At 38.4% G+C, this 26,128-nt stretch overlaps 1 protein-coding gene across 4 annotated transcripts in view; it reads left to right on the plus strand.

Annotated features, from left to right (window-relative positions):
- The window catches only part of TTC3 (tetratricopeptide repeat domain 3), an 85,517-nt gene that overhangs the window by 54,328 nt on the left and 5,061 nt on the right, over nt 1–26,128 (plus strand). For all 4 annotated transcript variants that reach the window (XM_087966755.1, XM_087966757.1, XM_087966758.1 and 1 more), the window contains 15 exons: nt 205–254; nt 1,913–1,966; nt 3,366–3,442; nt 4,401–4,556; nt 5,720–6,593; nt 7,941–8,006; nt 15,438–15,587; nt 16,381–16,520; nt 18,520–18,588; nt 19,750–19,846; nt 21,313–21,413; nt 22,334–22,421; nt 23,586–23,690; nt 24,791–25,197; nt 25,897–26,014. In XM_087966755.1, coding sequence (XP_087822881.1) covers nt 205–254; nt 1,913–1,966; nt 3,366–3,442; nt 4,401–4,556; nt 5,720–6,593; nt 7,941–8,006; nt 15,438–15,587; nt 16,381–16,520; nt 18,520–18,588; nt 19,750–19,846; nt 21,313–21,413; nt 22,334–22,421; nt 23,586–23,690; nt 24,791–25,197; nt 25,897–26,014 — 2,552 coding nt within the window. The remainder of the gene's footprint in view (nt 1–204; nt 255–1,912; nt 1,967–3,365; nt 3,443–4,400; nt 4,557–5,719; nt 6,594–7,940; nt 8,007–15,437; nt 15,588–16,380; nt 16,521–18,519; nt 18,589–19,749; nt 19,847–21,312; nt 21,414–22,333; nt 22,422–23,585; nt 23,691–24,790; nt 25,198–25,896; nt 26,015–26,128) is intronic.

Here is a 26,128-nt window from a genome sequence, read left to right on the forward strand (position 1 = left end):
TTTTTAAGTCCATTTTGCATATTGTATTGAAATTATTGTTTGTCTTTAATTCACTTATTTGAATAACTGTTGAATTCTGACTATCAAAGCAAAAGTGCTATCTGAGTGGGTTGAGTCCTGGAGTTTAGTGATTTTTAAAAAAGAATACTTTCTTCTTTTTGTATATTATTTTCTTCCAATAAAGAAAATTTATTTTTTCAATAGATAATCCTTTTATTGTGTTAAGGAAGGAACATACTGAAAAAAATACTTCAGTAAGTTTGTTTTTTCTGTTTATCTCCGTTGCAATTAAAATGTGTATTAATAATTCTAAGAAGTTTAGAAGAAGTAGACAATGTTAATTTTCCTATTTTAGATTTGGTGTTACATTGCTTGTATTATTTTACAGCTAATCCCAAATAAGCTAATAAATTTCAAAGCAAATAAAATGCATTATTTAAATATAATTTAAGCTTGATGATAACATATATAAAAACAATTCATATATTCTTTTTTAAAAATAGCTCTTTTTCTCAAAAATTGACATTTTCTGGGGCGTACATTAACATAGAAGATAGTCTCATGTGTTCAGAGTTAAAATATCAGAAGCATCCAATTTTTTATTAAGCCTTTTTTTCCTTTAGTCCTTATCCTGTCCTCAAAAATTTCTTCTTTGTTAGTGTTTATTATATAGTTAGGTTACTCTTGTAGTTTTGTTCTGTTTGTATCCATAGTACTGCTAACCATAGGTAGTTATAATCTGGATATTCATATTATTTTGAGCCTGGTTTTAAAATTGAATTATGTTTAGTATTTCAATTATTCTTTATAAAAAATAATAAATTTTATATAAAAATTGCTATTGGAAATTGGAAATGTTTTCTCTAACATTTGCAAAAGGGAGCCTTTTTATTGGATGGGAAATCTCATATTCTTGCCAGAAGTAGCTCCTAATGTCTTCTTCAATGTGTGGAGGATGATTTAGGGAGTGATTTTTCCCAGCTTCCTTGGGGAAAAAATTTGCAGAAGGAGAATTCAGTTTATGGGCTGAGTTTCATTCTAAGCCCTACAATATGCCCTAGTAGCACATGTTGTGTGAGAGAGCCTTGTTTCTGTTTTCATTGGTAGAATAGATTGACAAACCACCATGTATATAGGATAAGGCTATATACTGAAAAAGAATGAACTTGAATTTGGGGGGAAGACTGGCTAGTCATTGTAAGAAATTAGGAAATGTTATATTTGTACTTAATTTGGTAGGGGCAGAGATTATATAATATACCGTTATTTCACATAGTTTTGCAATGCTATATAACTAACATATTTATAACATGAAATTATACTGCCATAGTACTGCTTATGTGAATTAGATACTGTTCTCTGATTTGGGCTTTGTAATATACTGTAAGTTTGGGATAGGTTTTGTTAAGCTTTAGTCAAAATAAAGTTTCCTGCAGTTTGCATTTAAACATTTAGCAAATTGCTTTTGGTTTAGCATGATCCAGATACATTAATAATTGTTTGAAATGTTGTCAGTTTTGTCCTAGATGTAATAAATTAGAAATGAGGGAGGGTACTAATCTACTTGTGTTTATGGGAGTCAAAGAGCATTTTATGGGAACAGAATGCTGGAAGCTGGACCTTTGGTCTGATTTAGCACAGATCATATATATTCAAGGCTTCTGTTTTCTTATTTACACAATAAAGAGCCAGTATACTGGATCTGTTTATTTCTCATATGTAATTGTAATGTTTTGACAGTAGTGATCACTGATTTTTTTTCATTATTGATCAATACTGAAGCCTGTAATGTTCCCACAGTTACCAATTTTTTTAAAAAAAACCATTAGCCTGAAAAAAGAGCAGTTTCCCCCCTATAATATATTGGTGTGACATGGTAAATGCTAAACATTTAATTTCTTTCTTCTTCTAGAATAATGCTATCAAAGTTAAAAACAAAAACCGGAAAAAATCAAAAGAATCCAAGGTGAACAGTTTTAAAATACATCCACAATATTAAATCTCTAAAATACCATTTGCTTTCTTTACATTTCTCTCTGCTTAGTGGTTGGGACCATTTTTGTATGTTTTGTTTTATTTTGTGTTTCAAAAACAATGTGTAGTGTTGGTACTAGACTGTTTCAAAATTTCTTGAGCTGGGTACTCAATGCATTTGGAAGCAAACTCTTGTTCCAGTAGTCATTTTTCTCCCATTATTTGATGCGCAAGATAGAACTTGCTAGCGTCGGCTGCCTTGTGACTTACGACTTCTGGCTGAAATAAAGGGTCACATGTAAGACATGTGATTTGCTTGGTATCTGTTGTTTTTAGTACTCATTGCATCTCCTGGAACAAATCCCAGATGAGTACCAAGGTATTTTCTTCCAAAATATTTAAATCTGATCTTATGACGATATACTCAATTTTTGGCTGTTTAGGGTGTTAAGAATATAAGGGGAAAAATCCAGCTAATTAAAAACTCATAATAATATCTTTGTTTAAAAATATGTGTAACAGTATTTTCAGGGAAATTTTTTTTTAAAGATATTTCAAAAATGTAGGCAGAAGATATCATGTTAAATGGGCATTTCTATCTGATGCAAAAAAAGCTTTCGCTTTTAAATATTTTTATATTCTAATTGAAATGCAACTTAACATAATAGTTTAAACACTGTTGAATTATTGTGACTTTTGAAAGTGCTCAAAAATATCCATCATAAAAAAAAAACCTTATTCTGAAGGGTAAATGTGTTAATTTCTTGATGAGCCTTAAGTTAATGTTATATTGATGTATCAGATCAGGGGTGTCAAGCTCACATCATCATGGCAGCATCAAGTGACATATCAGGATTTTTTCCTCTTTTGCTAAACTGGGCATGGTGTGGCCAGTGGTGTGACGCATTTGACTTGCGGGCCACGAGTTTGACAGCCCTGTATTAGATTATATAATTTTACAATCATAAGACACAAAAGTTTAAGTCATAATTCATTTGATAAACAAAGTCTTGGCTGGATCAAAGCAAACAAAGCAATTGTAATTGGATTTTATTCATCAATAATCATAAGGATAATACCTGAAGAGTTAGCTAAAAGAAGTCCTCACAGCAATCATTAATACTTTAGTCCTTTTGGCTTCTAAGTTCAACTGAAGTTGGCTGCAGTTGTAAATAATGTCAAAATTCAGTGCAAAAGGAACAATTGGCATTTAAAAAAAATGTATATCTAATTTTGAGAAATAAATATTTTTGACCAATTCTATGGATATAAAATACTATTTTTTACTCATGTATTCAAAGATGTTTGCAGTGTGCTAGTAAGCCTAGTCAATTTTAATTATAGTTTGCCTGGTTTTTACTTTTAAACAAGTTTTTCTGTTTTTAATGTAGGCTATTTTAGTTGTGTCTGGTGGAGTTGGTACAGTAACTCAAGAAGAAGACAATATACTTTCTGAAGAAAATACATTGTAAGTTGTAGTGCATGAAAATACATTCTTCAAAAATCTAACCTTAATTAGATTTAGATAAATATTTTTGAGGGAAATACATATCGATATATCTATCTACATCTATCTATCTATCTATCTATCTATCTATCTATCTATCTATCTATCTATCTATCTATCTATCTATCATCTATCTATCTATCTATCTATCTATCTATCTATCTATCTATCTATCTATCTATCTATCTATCTATCTATATCTCTATCTATCTATCTATCTATCTATCTATCTATCTATCTATCTATCTATCTATCTATCTATCTATCTCTCTATTTATCCATCCATTCATCCATCCATAATCTATCTTTAAAACATATAAAACCTACAGTGCTCTATCAAATGTAAGACATACAAAATGGTCCTATTTTATGTGCAGTGAAAAGCTCTTTGATTTTCAAAAGCTGATATTCTGCTTCCTTTTGGGAATGGTTTAGGAAGAGAATAGAGTATAATGAATGAAGGAGGGGGACAAACAAAATATTGCTTCCTTTTCTATTTTGCTAAGGGAAATTTATGCTGGATCAAACACTTCTTCATTGTTGGAGAGGCACAAGAAAATACAATCAAAGCATTATTTCTTAATTTTTGTATGTTGATGAAAGCCTTTAGAATATATAAGATTCAACTCCATCAGCATCCTGTACAAGTATTGTGAAAAAATCCAGATTAATCTCTGTTCTAGTAAAAGAACCTGCAAAAAGGGTTTCATTCCACCATTGAAATGGAAAGATGCACGTGTCTTTTCTAGTTATTGTAATTGTACATTGGAGTTAAGATTAGTTTGCAACTAGTATAATAAACTATTGGCCTATTTTCATTTTGTCATACTGAGAATTCTCATTGTAGTGGTCTGATCGAGCAATTTAACGATAAACCATGGTTTACAGTGCATTATTTTTTACATTTTTTTCTCAACAGAAGTTTTATGAATCCACATGAGCCTTTTAGAATCCCAGATGATCTTCATGAACAAGTTGTGATATTTGAAGCATTGTATAATACTGCTTCTTCTAACAACAGTTATCAGAGAATTTTGGACAGTTACCCAGATCCAACTTGTGAAAGCTTATATGAGTATGTTCTTATTTTTGCTTTTTAGTTGAGTGCTACTTATTAAACAAAAAGATTGGAGAAAGAGTTTGATTGAATTAGAATTGTTAATTGTTACAAGTTAACCCATTTGTATTTTTGCTAAATTTATGACGAGACGTTCCTTTCTAAATCTATTGAAGCCTACCAAGGATCTGTTTCAAATGTGCCATACTTTTTTTTTTTAGGCACAGCTATGGATTGCTATGTGGCTGATCAAAGTTAGCTTTTAAGATCATTCATTATTGGGAATCCTTTAGAACGTTTTATTTCTTGTGTGCTGCCTTTGTGAGATGGTTCTTTATCTCATTTTTCTTTATGTTGATCCAGTTACTGTTTATGTAAATTTATTTTTTACTGGAAATTCTTTTTTAATTGCCAGTAAAGTATTTATCCAAACTATGTTGACCTGTTGTAGCTTGGCACCAATATATGAAAGTATCTGTTGCTTCCCATATCTGGATTTAATACAAAGTTTGTTAATTGCCTTAAATTGCAAGTTGTCTTTATAGAACAAGTTCCATTGTATTGGCTTCAAACATTGAGCTTTGTTTACAGTTCTCTTTTGTACTAGCAACATGGAAAGGGAAGGAGGGCAGTCCCAGAAGACTATTTCCTTGAAATCTCTGCATGTTTGTTTAATACTTCAAATGAGCCATACATTTATAACACTTCCCTTCAAAAGTGTGGGTATTTCAGGATGCATTCAGACAATCTAGGGTATCAAGAAAAACTGTCCAACTTCTCCCACAACATGTGATATTTTGAAAGCCCAGTAGTGTTTAATACAAAGTGACAAAGTGTATTTTCTAATTTTTAAATATTTTTATATTTCAAACTGGGATTCTTAAGATTTCCACTCTATGTTACTCTGGTAACAATGACCATTTAAAGGTAAATCAGTAACAAACAGCTGACTTTATGGCTGCATCATTTCTATACATACACTTTTTTTTGGCCTCCATCTATTTGAATAATGTACAATATTTCTGAATGCAGTTCCTTTGGACTATAAGAATGAGAGACTTTTTCCATTTCTTACCTAAATGCCAATTGTTCTAGACACTTTCGAGCAATTTAATTGCATATATATCCAGATTATGAATGCTTATTTTGGTAATAAAATTATATTTTGATTACTTTCACAGCTATTTTTCTCAAATCTTGGAAGAACATGGTCCCATGGAAATTGATAATCCACTATTAGTTGGGGAATATGAAGATTTCCCAGCAGACACTCGTAGGATAGTGGAGAATGCTGGTGGTCTAAAATCTTTTCTTCTGGGATCTCTACGTTTTGTTATGGTGGATGATCTTATTGGATTGATGAAACATGCAGTTATGCTGCAGGAAAATGCAGAACTCATTGAAATTGATGAAAACAATTTTTCAGAGAGCCTATACTGTCAAAAAAACAATTCCCATAGCATTTCCAGTTTAAATCCAACTGCTAAGGAATTTAAGCCTCTCTCTTTTATTAATAAGCCTTATATTTCAACATCTCCAAATAATTTAGAATATGTGACTGCTAGCCATTCCTCATTTAGTCCTTTTGCTTCCTCATATTCTTTTTCTAGTCAGACAACTGACACTGCACCAGTGGCAAGTATATCTTTGTCTCCAACTGTACCCGACGATTATGCAATAATTCTGAATAAAATTCATTCAGAATATGTAAACGAGAGACTACCTCCAGTTTTTACTCAAGTGCCATTGATGCCAGATATTTCTAAGCAAACCAATTATATATATGCAGATTATAACACTTATCTTGATACTGATTCAGAAGAAGCAACATATAGCAAGTGTAATGTTGGTAAATTTATCACAGCTGATCAAGTACATACATTTCAGAACAGTCCTTGCATAGCAGTGAAATCGGACAGTCACACTTACAAAGATAATCCTGACCAAATTGAGGATCATTGTAATGATGCTGAATGCAGTTCTGTTACCAAAATAATAACAGAGAATAAATCTCTAGCAAGAAACAACCCCCATTCAAGGATGATTGCTGTACAGGTGAGAAAAATACATTATGTTGTGCATATTAATTAACATACTTGCTTCTTTTTTAGATTTGACCACTTAATATGTATACTGTACAGTACAACAGTGGTAAAATATATTTAGTTTCAAACTAGAAGCATTATATCACATTGCCAAAATTCTACCAAACCCTTCTAGAATGGTTGTAGTTTGACAGAAACAACACAGAACATTTTATTTGTTCTGAGTTTCAGACAAAACAGAATCTGTAAGGATTGGTTTGCACGTTATACTGATAGACATTGATTTGATTTTGATGCATTTCGAATGTACTGGTTAACTGCATATGCCTAATTACTGAAAAATCAAGTGCAGCTCAAGTAATAGATTTTTGTATTTTGGTATACGCAAGTTGTGTGATTCTGCTTCAAATGCCCTTTGGAAGCGATGAGTCAGATCTCAGTGGTGGTAGGCCAGAATGCAAGAGATTTTTTAAAAAAAGATTGCCTCTCCCATGTTTGGTTTACTCCACTGCTGGTATGCATTTTCCCACAGAGAACATAGGCTTCAACACAAATGAAAGTTTCCATTCTCATTCTATATGTTAAAATGCTGCCCACCCCATCTCCCACTTCAACATTCTCCTAGGAAGATCTTTTATTCTTAGCCCAGCAGGAAGCACAAAAAAACCTAGCTATAGCCCTGTACCTTCATAGTCCAAAGATCTGGTGTTTCTAGGCATTGTCAAAGTAGAATAATGCCTTAGGGTTCTTGTTGAAATATCTTCTGCTTAGTATTATAATCAAAATGCACCAAAAGCAATAAACATACTTTGTGCTTAGAACAACAACTGCATCTTGGAACTTCAATCTGACAGTTCTCAGTGGCTTGGAATTTCTTAGGTTTGGCTTAGGAAAAAAATCAGGGTTTTTCCAAGGTGAATAGAAAAATCTTATCTTGCCTTTCCTCCTCTTCCTCACCCTTTACCACATGGACTCTGCCAGGTCTTTCCACAATCAGGCCTGCACCTATTTTTCCTTAAGTACTTTAGCCATGGCCAGAACATTTGAATTCAGTTAGGGCTTACCAACTCAGCCCATTCCTCCCGGTATCTATCTAATATCTCCAATATCTGATGATAATGCATTTTTCCCATTGTTTCCTACTTTTGAGAATGAAGACTACTTGTAAAGTCAACTGACATCTTTTTGGATTATCTTTCAGTAATTTGTCAACTCCTTAATAGCTTGTTTTTTTTTGTAAATATCAACTCTTTGTCACATAGTTGCTTATATTCATGTTGTCTGTCATACTTCAGAGTGTGTGTGCGTGTGTATATACATCCTTTGTTGAAAGTATTTTTGGGCCTTTACATTGTAGGTAGATCAAGAACTAACAGATGCTGGAGTTAATACTTTACCTCTTCATCCTTATGAAAGTCAACAAGTAAGTAAACTATCAGATTTATAGAAGGTGTCCAGCAAGGTTGAGGTTATTGATAATCCTTGTCTTATGACCTGTTGTTAACAACAATTTGAAGTTATGATGACCTCAGAAATCATTACTGGCTGTTGTGAAATGTTGAATCGGAGTGTTGCAGTAGTTAGAATGCAGTACTGCAGGCTGTTTCTGCTGCCTGCCAGCTGCCTGCAGTTTGGCAGTTCAAATCTAACCAGACTCAAGGTTGACTCAGCCTTCCATCCTTCAGAGGTCGGTAAAATGAGGTTCTCCTGAGAGCCATTCGGATCATCCAAAGTGTGGGAGGTGCTTCAGTGTACGTCGCTGATGGCTGAGCTCAATCACTGAGGAACGCTCCGCCCTCCATCACGTGGCTCTCTTGCGTTCCCCAGTTTGCGCTCAGCCGTCGTCAAGTTAGGCTGTGCATTCCTACTCCTTGGCCGATCCAAGACTTCTCTCAGGTTTGAATACTTTTATAGAAAAACGAGTATTTTCCTTAGCCTTCTGGCGCAGGACAGAGGATTTAAGGGGAGCAAGCTTCTTTCGGCCCCAGGGGGGAGGTAGAACGGGCGGCTTTCGCGCTTTGGCGCTAATCCCCCCCATTCGATCCTTTGCCTGCCGTTTCTTTCGCCGCGCTTGCAGCGGCTTTACTGATCGCGCTGAGATAGCGCGGCTGGTATTCCCCCCCACTGCAAACGCCGCTCGCCCTAAGAAGGGGCGAAAAACTACTGCCTAGCTTCCTCGGCCGTTTTTAGGGCCGGAGAAGGAAGCTTCATTGCCCTGATCAGCCCGGGACTTAGGAACGTGGGCGATCACCCCTAGGGCGCCTCCACGTGGCGGGCGCCATCTTTATTGAGGCCTCATAGTGCTGCGAAGTAACCGGCCCTAGCACAGGCCCCTCAGCCTGTAGGGCCTTTGGTAATTGATATTTTTGGTAATTGATACTTATTGATTGTTGGCTTCCCGCAGCAGGCTCAGGGCAAGTGATAGCAGCCTATCCCTCCCGGTTGTTGCCTGGGAGCTCCAGCTGCCAGAGGCCTCTTACTAGCCTCAGGCGTTTAATTCGGAAAATTGGCAATTTCTCATTACTAGAGTAATATTAATAATATAATAATAATAATAATTATAAGAATATTAGAACAAGAATATTAACAATAGTTCTAATACTAATAGACATTGGAATATCTGCCTGTATGCAGGTCTAGATATTTCCCCTCAGATATGTTTATATTTATACTCACATATAGATGATCTGGGTGAGTTTATTCCTGTAATTTTTCTCTTATTGATATTGAACCTTAGCATTCCAAGCCTCATTGGATTGTTATCCTGCTTGTGCAAATAAGTATTAAGAATTATCTCAATATCTAAATTCCAAAAGGGGGTGTGGGCCAGCTGAAAGGACACCCGACCTTTGTTGTAGGTCGAACCCTTGGCGAGCCAACCGCCTTAACTGTATTACTGTCCTTTCTTGTACAATGGCAGATGATATTCCCACCAAAGGCTCTTCTTTGAAGGCCAAATCCAGATCCTACCACCTGCGCAACCAGGCTAAGGAAACTCCTAACGAAATACCTAAAGAGACTTCTAAGGCTTCTCAGAGAGACGCCCTACGACGTCATAGGGCCCTCGAGAGGGAATTTGACAGGCGATCTAGGGAGGCACAACCGGTACTTCCAGTACCCTCCGCTCCTTCCACTTCCAGACCCCCCTCCTCCAGATAGTTTTTCCGTCTCCAGGCGCAGTCCATCCCAGGGACACCAGGTTCCCGGCCCATCAGCCAGACGGCCTCCTGAAGCTACATTTACGCCCACGGCCGCTGGTCTTCGACAGGAGGAGGCCCCCACATCCGAGATCCCTGCGCACATACAGGCATTGATGGAACGGGCCTTCCGCCAGTGGGTAGCAGAGGGCCTTCAGCAGAAGTCCAGGTCTACTCCCTCACTGGCGCCCGAAAACGACCCACCATCAGTGAGGTCCTCGCCTAGATCGGACCCTACTCGTGGTCAGGTACCTTCTCAAGGGGACAGTCCTCTCCCAGAAAGGGATCCGGAGGAGAATATAGAGTATCTAGACCAATTTGGGGGGGCAGAGGAAATGGAATGGGGATCTATACAGCAAGATGAGCTCCTATCGGAGGTAGATCCTATAGAGGGGGACATGTCCGAGGATGAAGGTCTTACCCCGGACCAACCCACTGTTGCGGGCCTGTTCAAGCCCCACATGTTTAAATCCCTGTTATTTAAAGCCAGGAACATCTCTGGCCTATCTGTACAAACCTCCTCAGCTCTCTCCTCCCCGGCAGAGGGTCAGGAGGACGCCATCTTTAGTCAACCCGTGGTGGAGGCGGAGGTTATCCCGGCTCCACCCCTATTTCATGACCTGGTCTCAAATCAGCTGGATTCTACTAGGGCCCCTCCCGCCCCTTCCAGCCTGGACAGGAGGTTCTTCAACCTCGAGTCGAGTTTCTGTGACTTACTCAACACCCTCGAGGTGGATGAGCCCATTGTTGGGTTGGCCTCCTCGTCCTCCCCCAGTGACCCCCTAGAGGCTTTGAAACCCGAGGACAAGAGGTCCGAGCTCGCCTTACGTAGAGCTCATCAAGCAGACTCCTGGGCCATTAGATCAGCCACTGCGGCTTCTTTCTTCACCAGATCTTCAATCCGGTGGCTTCGCCAACTGAAGCAACATGTTCCCCCCTCCAACACAAGGGCTCACCAAGACATAGCAAAACTGACGGCTGCGGCGGAATTCTCCGCTGACGCCACCTTCCATGTGGTCAAGTTCTCTACCCGGGCAATTACGTCCCATGTAACTGCTCGCCGCCTGCTATGGCTTAAACACTGGCAGGCGGACGTTAAAAACAAAGTTAGGCTGGCCACTGCCCCCATAAAAGGGGACAAACTATTTGGCATGGTCCTGGAACCCTTACTATCTGAAACCCGGAGCAAGAGAAAATTTCTCCCTCCTTTGTTTCGGAGGTCAGAGTCTAGAGCCCCCCAGCCATTTCGGAGAGGCTCCTCCCGCCCCTTCTACCAGTCTCCCTTCCCGCCAAGGTACTCGAGACCCCCCTCCTTCCGACCGTTCCAGCCCCAGGATCGATCCGATCCGGCCGATAGGAACAGGAGGGGCAACGGCTCCAGGTGCCCCTTCAGGGGCTCGGGAGGGAGACCCTTCCATCGCAGGTAGATCCCGTCCCTCCCCCCCATCGGCGGACGCCTCAAGCACTTTGCCGACCGATGGGACTCCTCCACCCCTGATACCTGGGTCCGTGATACCATCAGACTCGGCCTCACGCTCGAATTCAGGAGCGCCCCCCCTAACTTCTTCCTGGCGTCCCCCCCCTCAAGGGACCCCATCAAACGTAACCTAATGGATGCAGCAATCCATCATCTTCTCCACATACAGGCCATTCAACCCGTACCACCCTCCCAGCGGGGGCAGGGGTTCTACTCCCACCTTTTCGTAGTTCCCAAATCCTCCGGAGGTTGGAGGGCCATCTTGGACCTTAAACGCCTTAACCGCTATCTGGTCTTCGCAGGTTCAAAATGCACACCCTGCAGTCCATTCTCCTTAGCATCCGGCAGGGGGACTGGCTATCCTCTATAGACCTCTCTGAGGCCTACCTCCACATTCCAATCCGACCCTCCCATTTCAAATTCCTCAGGTTCTGTTATAACCACCGCCACTTCCAATATGTCGCCCTTCCCTTTGGGTTGGCCTCTGCCCCGAGGACCTTCACTAAGGTCCTCGCGGCCCTGGCGGCCCATCTCAGGAATCTCCCGGTCCGCCTCCATTGCTACCTGGATGACATTCTCATCCTCTCTCCCTCCAGGCCCCAAGCAGAGAGGGACATTAGGGTCACTATCTCGGCCCTCCAAGACCATGGCTTCCTAGTTAATTGGCAAAAGAGCCAACTATCCCCATCTACTAGTATCTCCCACTTGGGGGCTGTCATTGATTCAGTGCAGGGTAAGGTGTTCCTCTCCCCCGAGAGATTCCTTAGTATCCAGGTAGCCGTCAGGCACATCAGACGATCCAGAAGGGTTACAATTTTAGAATTGTCCAAATTACTGGGTAAAATGGTTTCTTGTATCTCCATTGTTCCATGGGCCCGTTTACACGCTAGACCCCTACAATGGTTCCTGCTCCCGTTCCAGCGGACCGGCAGAAGCAACTCAAAGGCCACAGTCAAGGTGCCTCCAAGAGTCCTTACATCTCTCCTCTGGTGGACCAGCCCCACCATCAACAAGGGTCACTTCATCAAGGAGCCCCACCGCCTCACCCTCACCACAGACGCCAGCCTGTCCGGATGGGGCGCTCACATCCTCTCGCTCTCAACTCAGGGCACATGGTCTCAGGTAGAACGGGGGTGCAGTATAAATTGGCTGGAGCTCCACGCCATCTTCCTGGCCCTGCGCAGTTTCCTCCCTCAGGTATGCGGGCGGCATGTCCTCATACTCACGGACAACGTCACCGCCAAGGCTCACGTCAACCGTCAGGGGGGCACACAGTCCATCCGTTTGATGAGGGAGGCCGAACGCCTCTGCCGTTGGGCAGAGCGCAATCTCCTCTCCCTCAAAGCCGAACACATCTCAGGGGACTCAAACACCCAAGCGGATTGGCTAAGCAGGACCTTGGTGGACCAGTCCGAATGGCGCATCCACCCATCCCTATTCAGGGAGGCGACCAGAAGGTTCGGTCTCCCGTTAGCAGACCTCTTCGCCTTTCCACTCAACACGCAACTCCCCAGGTTTTTCTCCAGGTACCCCTCCCACGGGGCCTAGAATCACGACGCCCTCCGTTGCCCCTGGCCCACCGGGCTCCTCTATGCCTTCCCGCCTCTAGCCCTGGTTCCCAGAGTTCTCCAGAAACTCATCTCCGAGAGGGCAGAGCTGATTCTGGTGGCTCCCTTCTGGCCCAGGCGCCCCTGATTTGCGGACCTCCGCAACTTATTGGTGGCCCCTCCCTGGAGAATTTCCCCGACCAGGATATCCCTCTCCCAGGGGCCCCTCCAACACCCGGACCCTCAGTGGCTCCAGTTAGCCGTTTGGAGGTTGAGCGGGAACACTTAAGGAAAGAACGGTTTTCTGACCAGGTTATCGAGACCATCTTAGCCGCCAGGCGGCCTTCAAGAACCCGCATATACAACGCCACTTGGAAGGGGTTCTGCAAGTGGTGTCATACTCTTCAGATCAACCCGCTATCACCCTCCATAGCTCAGGTTTTAGAGTTTCTCCAAGAGGGCCTGAGGAAAGGGCTTTCCCCTAACACCCTGAGGCGTCAGGTCGCAGCGCTATCCACAGTCATTGACTGTGACAACCCGGGTTCCCTTTCCCACCACCCCCGTATCCGGGCATTCCTCAGGGGGGCCACTAACCTGTGCCCCCCAACTGTACACCGATACCCCACCTGGGACCTTAACAAGGTCCTGGTGTCTCTGACTAAGCAACCCTTTGAGCCTCTCAGGGAAGCCTCTCTCCAATTCTTAACATTCAAAGTAGTATTCCTGGTAGCCATTACTTCAGCCCGCCGCATATCGGAGTTAGCAGCCTTGTCAGTAAGGAAGGACCTTTGCATATTCCATGCCGATAGGGTGGTCCTCCGACCGGACCCTACCTTCCTGCCCAAGGTTAACTCGACCTTTCACAGGGCTCAGGAACTCATACTCCCAAACTTCTGTCCCCATCCCTCGCGGGAAAGGGAGAAGCTTTGGCACTCACTGGACGTTAGACGGGCCCTACACATTTATATTAAGCGTACTCAACCCTTCCGGAGGTCAGAATCCCTCTTCCTTTCCTTCCAACCCAAATCCTTAGGCCACAAAGTGTCAACCATCGGCCGCTGGATTAGGGCTACCATTTCCAAGGCTTATTTGTCCCAGGCACTGCCGGTACCCAGGGGGATCACAGCACACTCCACCAGAAGTGCAGCCACCTCGGCGGCTTGGGCCACCCAGGCTCCAATTTCTGATATTTGTCGGGCAGCTACTTGGGCATCCCCCTCTCCTTTCATTAGACACTATAAGATTGACACCTTTGCCTCGGCGGAGGCTTCGTTTGGTAGGCGAGTCCTCCAGCGAGTCTTCAGGGAACCTCGGAGATTGCAGGACCAGACGGAGTCCCTCCCGTAGGACAGCCAAGCTTTGGTATGTCCCACACTTTGGATGATCCGAACGGCTCTCAGGAGAATGGGCGTTGGTTCTTACCTGACACGCCAATTCTCTGGAGCCGTGAGGATCATCCAGCCCCACCCTTAATTTACCGTCTGGTGGGGCCTTGTTTCGGCCAATGACCTCTTTAGCATAGGAAGAGCAGAGCAACGTCCTTCTCTTCACCTTCGTCTTCACGCAAACTGGGGAACGCAAGAGAGCCACGTGATGGAGGGCGGAGCGTTCCTCAGTGATTGAGCTCAGCCATCAGCGACGTAGACTGAAGCACCTCCCACACTTTGGATGATCCTCATGGCTCCAGAGAATTGGCGTGTCAGGTAAGAACCAACGCCCAATCTAGAAAGATTGTTGGGGCAGTATGCTGACTCTGTAAACCGCTTAGAGAGAGCTGTGAAGCAGTATATAAGTCTAAGTGCTATTGCTATTCTCCCAATTATATAATTACAATCTGAGTGCTTGGCAACCTGTTGGCACAGCCGGGTTGCCCAGTGCCCTGCGATCATGTGATTGACATTTGGAATTTTTTCTCCCGGCTTCCCTAGAAAGTTAATGGAGCCAGCAGAGAGGATTCCCTATTGTCACTGAAAGGTGGCTGAAAGAGCTACTTGCCAAGGGATGCTGAATTCCTTCGGAAGGGTGGAGAAATGGGGCTCAGATCTGATAACTGTAATTCAGCCTCCATTTTAGGAGTTCTCTTCTGCATGCAGGAAACTGACATCCTCCTGTGGATGTCAGAAACTAGAGTGGCAGGATTGCAGTAATTGAGCCAAGCAGTCATATGGGCAGTCACATGAAGTCCCTCTTAATGACTGCTTCACTCAACAATCATGATACTGAGCTCAATTGTGGTTGTAAGTCAAGGCCCAGCTCTATGAAACTACTGTAATAATAAAGAAAACATTGCCTTTTTAAGCTTCCTAACTGAAATTGCCAATCTTAATACATTTATTCAGTCGACTTTCAGATTTAGAGAAATATGTGTAATGTGTAAGATCACATTAATTGCTGGCCTGCTATTTAAATTTCTGTTTTATCTTGGGAGAGGGAATCAGGTGCTTGTATCAAAAAATGTACTTCTTTAACATACTCTTAAATTATCAGATTATTATTAAATGGAAATTTGTAAATAAAAGAATGTTTATTTTTTATCTGGCAGCAATAATAATTTTAAATTAGTTATTGCTGTTTTTTATGGTTATGCAAACTGATTAAAGCATTGTAGGAACATAGGGTGTAACATTTTTCAGGGAGATATGTTACGTATGGAGAAAGAACATCATGTACTACAAAAACAACTTAAAGAAGCAATTGAAAAGTATGAACAACTTAAATGTCGAAGTTCCAAAGAGACCACTATCTTAGAGGAAGAGTTATCACTACTTATTGAAGGAAACAAGGTAATTATTTTTCATCATTAACAATTATACATATAAAGGGAAGGAAATCATCATGGTTGCCACTATTATTCATACAGTTATATGACCAGCTGTATTTTGTGTCTTTTTTAATCTTTTGCTGAAAAATATTTTCCATTATAATTCAAGCCGTATTTGAAATGATATTGTAAAGACTTATTCACTGCAACATGGAAGATTATTACATTAAATTAATAATGTACACCTTAAAAGAAAAAAAAGTTGCTTAACCTACATAATGGTGTAATGAGCCGTGGGGGCACAGTTGTTAGAATGCAGTGCTGCAGGCTACTTCTGCTGATTGCCAGCTAGCAGCAGTTCAGCAATATGGTTCTCACTGGCTCAAGGTTGACTCAGCCTTTCATCCTTCCAAGGTCAGTAAAATGAGGACCCAGATTATTGGGGGCAATAAACTGCCTCTGTAAACAGTTTAGAGAGGTCTGTAAAGCTTTGTGAAGCAGTATATAAATCTAAGTGCTACTGTAGTTAAAGTTTTTATTCTCCTGAAAATCAGATACTTAAAGGGTTTTTATTTCTTTTGTTATGCAGCAAAGTGACTAAAGCAGTCACTTTGCTTGCGTAGCAAAAATATTTTTTTTCTTTTCAGATGTTCATTAATAATTTTACATATCACTTTTTTAAAAAAAAATCCAAATACACTGTTTAGTGAATACACCACACACTGTTTTTTTGCATTCAAACTTGGATATTTTGTTTCAAGGAAGCATCCTATTATGTTGCATGGAGGGGTAAATAAATATTTTTTGTTTTACAGCTCAGCAAGAGAGAATTGGATTGGTTTCATCAAGATGCAGAAATGAACTTTAAAAAATGGCAACAAGAAAAAAAAGAAAAACAAGAAGGATTAAAAGCAGGAAAAAATAAAGTCAGAAAGCTAATAGAAACCAATGAAACGTACGTTTATTTGAAAATATGTTTAGGTGGTGAGAGGTTAAGGTTAGGATTACAGTGGATTTTATATTTACATATTTTTTTCAGATTTTAGTTTGTTTCTGAAAATAGGTGGTCCTTGGGTTACAATGGCAATTGGGGCTGGAATGGCCATTGCTAAGTGATGTGGTCATAAAGCACAACATCACATGACTGCATCACTCAGTGATGGCAATTCCACCAGTTACTATTGTTAAAGGGAAGACCACTTGGATCATTAAATGAAGTCCTCACTGGACTGAAACTTCTTGCCAGCTTCCCCATTGACTGTTTGTGAGAAGGTGGCAGGGAATATCAGAAATGATGATCAAATTACTTCAGTTCCCTATGATGGCTGAGGATATATTGTAAGTTCTCCTTGTTCAGTATTGTCATAAATTTGAATACTCGCTGAACAAGAGGTCATAAGGACCACCTCTATTACAAAAAAATAAAATGGTGTATATTCAATCTCAGACAAGAACAATCCCATTTGCAACCTGCCTTCAGATTATATCATCATTATTTTTTAAAGTTTTTTAATTTATATTTACAACAAGTCCATCTTTCATTTAAACAGTATGTCAACTGGGTACACATATCTTGTGTTGACAATTATAATTCATACTTTCCTTGCCAAAATATCAGTAATTACATTTTCTTTATAAACTATTATCACTTACGTATTTTATCTTTATAACAATCTTATCTTATTTCTCTGTATACTCATCTACTCAATTTTAACTTATTTCTTTATTTTTCAACCGTTGATGGAATAGATCCCATACCATATAGCATTCACTTTCTTCTTTTTCTTTAATTGCCAATGTTAATCTATTCATCTCTGCACATTCTAATATTTTCTCAATCATCTTTACCAGAATTTTTTCACTTTTCCAATTCTGAGCAAGTACAATTCTAGCTGCAGTTAATACATGAATGATTAAATATATTTTTTCTTTGCTATAACTTTCAGGTACCATCCCTAAAACAAATATTTCAGGTTTTAAATCTATATGTTGCTTTATCATTTTTTTCCAATCATGTCCAGTATCTTTTAGCTTCTGCGCATGTCCACCACATATGGTAATATGGTCCAGGTGTTTGATGGCACTTTCAGCATTTGGCTGATTTGTCTTTAAACATCTTCGTCAATTTTGCCGGTGCAAAGTGCCATCTATAAAACATCTTGTACAAATTTTCTTTATATGCTGTTGATATTGTTAATTTATAGTTTCTTTCCCATAGCTTCCGCCACTTGTCTAATTCTGTAGCATACTTATCATCATTATGATTAGATTTTTATCCTTTAAATGTACAAACACACATGTATACACACATGTATCCTTTTCCCACAACAAAAACCCTGAGAGGTGAGTGACTGGCCCAAAGTCCTCCAGCCAATTTTCATGCATAAGGGAGGTCTAGAACTCACAGTCTTCTGGTTTCTAGGCAACCACGTTAACCATTATAGTAAAATTGATTCTCAAACCACTTTAATGGTATAGTGTTCTAGCTGAATAAATATTACGACGTTTTCAATATTGTATCATACAAAATAATGAAAACCCGCAAAAAGTTCCTTGTTTCTTCATATTTTTATCCTACAAATGTTAGTTGTGCTAGCAATTCTACCTGTAGAGCAATTGGATAAGTTGTTTAATTAGTTTTATTAATGTATACCGACATGGTTCATGATATTGTCAAAAATAGGCTGATTGATTTTCTTTTAGATATACTGATTTGTCTCTGAAAGTGCAAGTTAAATACATAATTCATATTGTTGAATATTACTCTGTGTAGGATTCAGTTCTGGTCTGAGTATTTTCTTATATGGTTTATGGCATAACCTGGTTGTCTAATATTGAATGTTGGCAAAAAAGGAACAATCCTGAATATTATAATATGGTTAAGAAATATTGTATTCAATACCTATATACTATGATATTGCTTGTTTGTAAAACATATCTATGTAATAAAACAGATATATGAAAAATATTGATGAGAAGGATAAACAGTACAAAGCATATTTGGATGAATTTCTGGAGATAAGGTAGGCATAAATTTGCTTTAATCTTTAACTCAATATTTCACAAATCATTTCATGGGTTTGGTAAATTAATTTCTGGAAAAAGCAATTGTAAGACCCAAAGAAAAAACTCTAATCTTGTCAAAAATTAATAGTGTAATTTTATAATAGGCACTTTATAAATCAAGTTGAACATATTTGTGGTTTTTAATTAAACTAAAATTATTTGTTGCTACTTATAAATAACTAGACAACCTGGAACTCATTGGGTCATTTGTCTTTCCACATATAATATCAGCTTATTTTCCTCTCCCCTCATGACTGTTGGGAGAGCCCTGTGGAAGCCTCCTCTTCTCTGCATCTGCCTTGAAAGTAGCTGATGTTGAACTGTATAGCACAGTCAGACATTAGGAGTCAAGCACAGGAAATGTTTTGTGACATTCTGTATTATACCTTAAAATGATGGCATAAAATGATTACATAAAATGTAATTTTATGTCATAAAATATTTTGTAAAATTTGCTAAATTTCAATTTCATTGGAGTCATGGGTACTGGTCTGTTAGTTGGCCCATTTGAGGTACTTTGAAAACATTTTACCCTGTGATTCACGGTTTTGCCCAATTAATGCTTACAGGTGCAAGAGTTTTACCAGTGTATAAATGTATGCTGAATTAATTTTTGTTTTGCAGATGAATGAATGAGTGAATGAAATGAATGAATGAATGAATGAATGAATTCTTTAATGGCCAAGTGTGATTAGACACACAAGGAATTTGTCTTGGTGCTCTCAGTATACATAAAAAGAAAAGATACATCCATCAAGAATCATAAGGTACAACACTTAATGATAGTCATAGGGTACAAATAGGCAATCAAATCATACTAGGAAACAGTCAATATAAATCACAAGGATACAAGCAACAAAGTTACAGTCATACAGTCACAAGCGGGAAGGGATGGGTGATAAGAACGATGAGAAGATTAATAGTAATAGTAATGCAGACTTAGTAAATAGTTGGACAGTGTTGAGGGAATTATTTGTTTAGCAGAATGATGGCATTCGGGGGAAAAACTGTTCTTGTGTCTAGCTGTTCTGATGTGCAGTGCTTGGACATCTGTGTGCAGATATTCAGGCACGTGGATGTCCAAGCGTATGTTAATAGTCTTTAACTTTACCTTACAGTAATAGGTTTGAATGTGAAAAAGTAAAAATGGAGGAACTTATAAAGAAGACCCAGGATTATCAGCAAGAATGTGTTAAAAGAGCAATAGCAGCAGAGGTAAAATATATGGTGCTGTTTGAACATATTGCTGATTCCTACAAACTGTTTATCTTAATATTTTATCATGTTTGTCTAAAATTTACATTCTTGAAGTAATACTGTTGTCGGGCTCCGCCCAGTAGGATTCATTAGCAAATCACATATCTCATGATTTTTCATGGTTTTAATACCTTGGCCAACCTTGGCAGAAGCAGCTGGGGCCAGCTGAAAACTTTATTGTAGATAAAAAGGAAGCCATATATAAAAGTCAGTTGCCCATTGCCGGTGAAAAAGTTTTAATGATTTTATAGCCTTTATGGCTTCTTCCTCTTATCCTTCCAAATCAATGAATAGTTAACCAAGTGCTAGTTGGTCTTGAAGCCCAGCAGTTGTTATATATTTACATAATGGCATCTTTGGTCAGGAGCTATTGGTTCCCCATTTTAACCTCACAACTCTCTCATTTTCCATTCCCCCTCTCCCATAAATTTGGAAGGATCCTGTGTATCTTTCCCTCCTTTCTGCTGAACTTGTGTTGCAGGAAGAGGTGTCCTCAATCTCCATCTTTTCATCATTCGCTACTTTCTCCATTTTAGACTTAGTCCTGGTAACTTTTCTTCTTTATGGGCAATCTCCCCCAGTTCGGAACTCTCCTCTCATTTTCAGTGAAAAAACAATTTTTTCGTTACTCATGCATTCTCACTCCTCCCCATGAAGTCCTCCTCTTTTTCAGAGTTAGAATAGCTGGCAGATACAGAAACTTTATTGCAAGTTTCTGTAATAAACTCACAATCATTCACAAAATGTTGCCTCTCTAAATTACTGTAATACATTACTTGATGCAGTGCTTGGGGGCCTTCAGACCAAGTCATTATTGTATGTTTTGTGAACAACTGACTTCTACTGCAACCCTCAAAGCTGACTTAATGAGGGAAATAATAGAGAGTTGATAATTACATATGGGCAAATCAACATCTACCATTCTCGCTCATAAATACTAATTTAATGTAATGAATTGGCTTGTTTTCAAGACCATTTAAAAAAATATTTTGGTACCTTAAGAGGAGGGGGAGGAAAGAACTACCATTCCAATTTTTACAATAATAGAGAATGACTGTAATCATCCACCTAAAATATAGTTGTTTTTCTGCTGAAATTTGGGAGTCAGAATTCAACCTGCTTAAAGGCAACAGCAAGAGGCAAACTGTCCACTCCTTCATTTGGATCACAGTGTTACAATTTAGAATAAGTTTCAGAGTCCACATACAGCTTTAGTGTAAACTTCTAGTTTTTAGTTTGTTGTCACCTTAATGTACCTAGAAGTTTTTAAAATATATTTATACTGTTATATTTTTAAGATTACAATTTTCAGTAATGAAAAAGAGTAGTATCATAAGTGTTGGTGATTAGTTGTTTTCTACAAGTTAATGTGATATACTGTTTTCTCCAGCTTGATGCTTAAATTTACATTAATTTTATTTCAGGTGTCAGTACTTGAAAACTGGAAAGAGAAAGAATTCTATAAATTATGCAGAAAATCAACAAATGCCAAAGCCAATCTTAAATATCTAAAATTCATGACCAGGTATTGTTTACAATATATACATATTCTGTTGCATATGTGATTATTGTGCAATGATACTGATATAAATCAGTGTTTTTGAAATAGCGTCCATGGAATATTAGTAATCCATGAGAACTTAATAGAGCTCTGTAAGAGACTAAAGAAGAAAAAGCACTTTAATCTGAATGCAACTGATTTTCCATCATCAGAGTCTTACTTCTTGATTAGGGTCCCTGGAAATTCAATTTTTACTAACGGGATCCATGGTCTGAACAGGGATGAAACTCTGCCATAAATTACCTTGCTCACCATTAGCTTTTGGCATCAGATTCTAATTCTTCTCCTACCAAATCATATCTCTTAACTAACATTTCATGTTGTTGTAGTAGCAACATAGAAAAAAATGTGTTATGTGAACCATGTATCTATATGCATATTTGCTTCATTGAACTTTAACTATGGCAGCAAGTGATAGTGCTATCACAATTATTACTCTGAACTAAGTATGTCAATTGATAAAATATTTGTTAGCAAATTGTATTGGCCATTTTTTCCTGAAATCATATCAGCTGGTACTTATTTTGATGCCTGGAAGGCATCAGTATTTTCTCTTTTACTGCTTAGGCCATGCTCTGTTATTTTATTCTAAACTTAACAGTATAAAGCCTCAATTCTCTCTTTCTTTCCAAAAATTTTGCTTTTCAAATAATTTGAACATCTATTTTTATATTTCAATCCTGTAAATTTGATTTGGGAAAGAATGCTTGCAGAATTTTTTTTTTAAAGCAACTACTTATATAGCTTGAATTACTAAATTATTATTTCAGGGTTAGAATCATTTTTAATTATGAAAAATCAGGATATAAATTTTATAAATGAATTGATTAATATCAAATTAATTACATAATCAAATTACATAAATTAAATTATATCATTTTCAGTCATTCCGCAACACCTCAGTCAAAATTACAGATTGATTCTTGGGAGTCATTTATTTCCAATATTGGAGAAGAAAAGAAAAAAATAGAGGTAAATCTTGTGATGTTCTTTATCATTGTGTATTGGTAGTGCCATAGTTGAACAATCATATCTGAAGTAAGAAAACAAAGATATAAACAAGCTCTGTATATATCTCTGTAGTTGCTTCACCCCTTTATTTACACAAATGGGAAAATATACCAGTATATGCCACAGTTTGGGCGCTCCATATTTTGCCAATGTTGCACCATTGCTGCACAAGCTGCAGTGGCATCCGATTGCAATTTAAATCGTTGGTTATTACTTTTAAAGCCTTAGAGGGTATAGAGGATATGGAGCCAGGCTATCTGCCTGGTCTACCAGCTCAGATAGAATGGGTTTGTTCCATGTCTCCTCTCTTAAATGTTGTCATCTAGTGGGACCTAGGAAGTATGCCTTCACTGTACCTGCCTCTGCTCGTGAAACCTTTCTTCAGCGATCTGGCAGGCTCCCACACTCTTTGCCTTCCAGGAGGTCTTGATGAGCTGGCTTTTTCAGCAAGCATTGAAATATGATGACACTAGAGTACAGCATCATGGTGCATAAATGCATGGGATAGCGCTGCCTTGGGGTGCAGTGGAATTTTTGTCAATTTTATTTTTGGTTTGGGTTTTTTTGTTTGTTTTACTGTTTGTATGCTGGCCAGACTTGTTACTACAATATGTGTGGATATATAAATCTTTGGAATATAGGCACCTTGGGTGAAATCCTAAAACAACTGGAGCACCATTTGAACACCATTAGCATTGTCAAATTCACCCAATTTTTTTTTCTGCAGTCAATTGCAAAAGGCAGCTTTAGTTGAAACAGCTTAAATTCTGCAACGATACTCTTCGACGCCATGAAACATCAATATCTGCCTATCTCAAGTCCTCGGGAAAGACTCGATAGGTGGATAAAAACATCTTGCAGACTATGCAAACAACCATAATAAATAATGCTTTAGATTAGTGTTTTACTTTGTAGGATATTAATTTCTTTCTTTTATAATTAATATAAAGAGCTTTGCATGTGTCATGACATCATTTAGGAACCAGATGCTATGAAATTAGCCTAAGAATCAAGCATTCATTTATATACATATCATTTCACTGATAGTTTTCAGCTAAGTAAGTTTACTCTTGATAGAGAATTCTGATCTAAGAATATTCAAGGTATCTCTCATCTCTTTTCCAGACTCAGTTTGAAGAAAGGATTTATATAATAAAAAACGGTGCTCTCCTAAACAGTATCACCCCAGTAGAAACTGCAGATATTCAGCCACCTACTGGTTTGTCACTAGTAAGTTCTTTTATGAGTATTTTTACATCCAAAATGAACAGATTTTACCACAATTGCAAATTTGAAGTATGTTTTCCTTGCTCAAACATTTCTGTAGCTTGCTTAGATTTTTTTCAGAGAAGTTCCCTCATGTATGAACTATTTCAAGGCTTCTAGAGTTTTTTCCTCTGGGCATATATACAGTAACAAGAAACAGGTATCCAGCATTACCAGCTGTGTTTTGAACAATGGAAAGCTGTCATATAAACGGAGAATTCTTAAGGATCCAATCTGAGTCAATCAGAGTTTTAGTCTTCCAAGCTTTCTTGCTGGAGCCCATCGCAGGAAACTTCTTTCTCTCCAGAATGTGTAGTATTTTGGTGCCTGGTTGTGTGGCTTTTAGTTGTTAATTGGGGTGTTGGTGGCTGGCTATTAAGTGGTTGATTGTTGTTGTAACAACAACTCAGATTGGATTCTGCATCATTATCTTGGGACATGTATATTTGCCTCCATTTATGAGAATTCTTCAACTTTTTGTCCAAATCGCTGCCATGAAACACCTTTGAACGCCCAGAGAGACTGAAATTAAAAGAAGGCTGTGATATTATAAGATTCAATGTTCAACAGAAATAAATACTGATACGTTACAATATTTTGATAGAAAATCTCAGGCCCTGTTCTGCTAATGTTCTTGTATTCTATGTTGAATCATATGAAAGAGTAGATATTGGTTGATAATCTTATTTTTCCCTAAAGGCACTATTGTAAATATAATGCCACATATAAGTAGATGACTGCCTGAGCAAAGCAGGTGACATTAAATTACGCTTACTCTTTTTGCTTTAACTTTTACTGTTCAGTTCTGTAGTATTTGGGAATCATTGATGTTGGATGTCTTATTTTTAATGTAATAATTATTTTTAATATTTAGATATATATATTTATTCTTAAATTGGCTTCTTGATCTTTTTGTGTACCATCTAGAGTCTGAGGCAGTTTTTAAAATTATAAATAAATAAAGATTTCAATGTCAAACTATCTGATGTGGCAGAAAGAGTTTTAGAATGCTTGGAATAGTTTTTCTCATCATATTTGGTCTTTGTGCTATTTTTTCCTTTTAGGCAACTCCTGAGAAGTCTCCTATTAATGACCCAGCCATCATAATGTGTTCATCTGCTGCTCCGCACCTGTTTGCTACATTTTCAAATGTTAATGACAGTTGCTCCTTATCTTCCAAAGCTAAAACTCACACTGGCAATAAAAATCCAGATCCTCCTTCAGATAAAGACATTGGAGAACTGCCTTCTGAATGCAGACAAAGCTCACTTTCTGATAAAGTATGCTTGCCTCAATCACTAGGAAATTCAGAAAGACATCTTCAGAATATCCAGCCACAGCATAACATTTTAGAGGAACCAGCAGGAGCTGCAGGATTGGACTGTGCTACAATTCTAAATAAGCCAATTCTTGGAAAACTATCTGAAAATATCATTGACCAACTTAGAATTATATTTCCATACCATACAAGGTATATCTACACTAGAGAAAAATGGGTTGCTCGCACTTTAAGTTAAAAATCATGCCGTGTGTTAGAATTGTACAATGTATAATATAAATGTACTCTGGCACAAATGTTTAGAAATAATTAACTATTTTTTGCTTTTCCTAACATGATTTAAAGTTAAGAAAATCTTTGAAATGGTTCTTGTCATTATCTTAAGTAATTTTTAATGCCTGAAATTTGGGGTTTATTGAACTATGGTTCAATATGGGCACAAAATTCAAGACTTGGTGACAGTGCTTTCTATACCGTGCTGCTTATTACCATGTTTCTAATTTTTTTTTTCTTAACTAGGTTGGTAGGCATTGAGTTGACTCTCATTTCAGCATTCTATTATGTTCAATTCAGGTTTCTCTACTCCATTAGTCAATTCTTTTAAAAAATTTATTCTTAGGATCATCTTTGAAATAGTAACAGTATAGTAAATCATTACATAGTCTCCTTTGCCTGGGGTTCAGTTGTATGTGACCCTGTTGTATAAATTCTTCTGAAACAGGAATGGGAAATAAATATTCATGGGATGAATTGTAACACTACATAGTTATTGAAATTCAGAGTGAAATCTTTGTTTTATCTAAAGACAGGTTTTCTAAAATATACATACTTGTAGACAGTATTTATCTTCCTGCAAAATATCTGAATACTTGTGTTTCTTCTCTCCTGAAGTTCAGATTTAGAAAAATTTATTAAAGAAGTCAATGTCAAGAACAGAAATAAGCTGAGCACAGATGAGTACCTAAACAGAGTAACTGAATATATCTTGGATCATCCAAACACAAAAAAGGTAATTTGCAGAAAATGTTTATATAGCTATCAAGAAACCCCATACAATACATATGATACACTATGGTACAACCTAAATACACTATTTAGGTTGAGTTAGGTTAGGTTATCATTC

This window comes from Notechis scutatus, chromosome 5, assembly GCF_049901735.1.
Source record: "Notechis scutatus isolate UNSWTSFEM ecotype Mainland chromosome 5, rNotScu1.2, whole genome shotgun sequence".
Lineage (NCBI taxonomy): Eukaryota > Metazoa > Chordata > Lepidosauria > Squamata > Elapidae > Notechis > Notechis scutatus.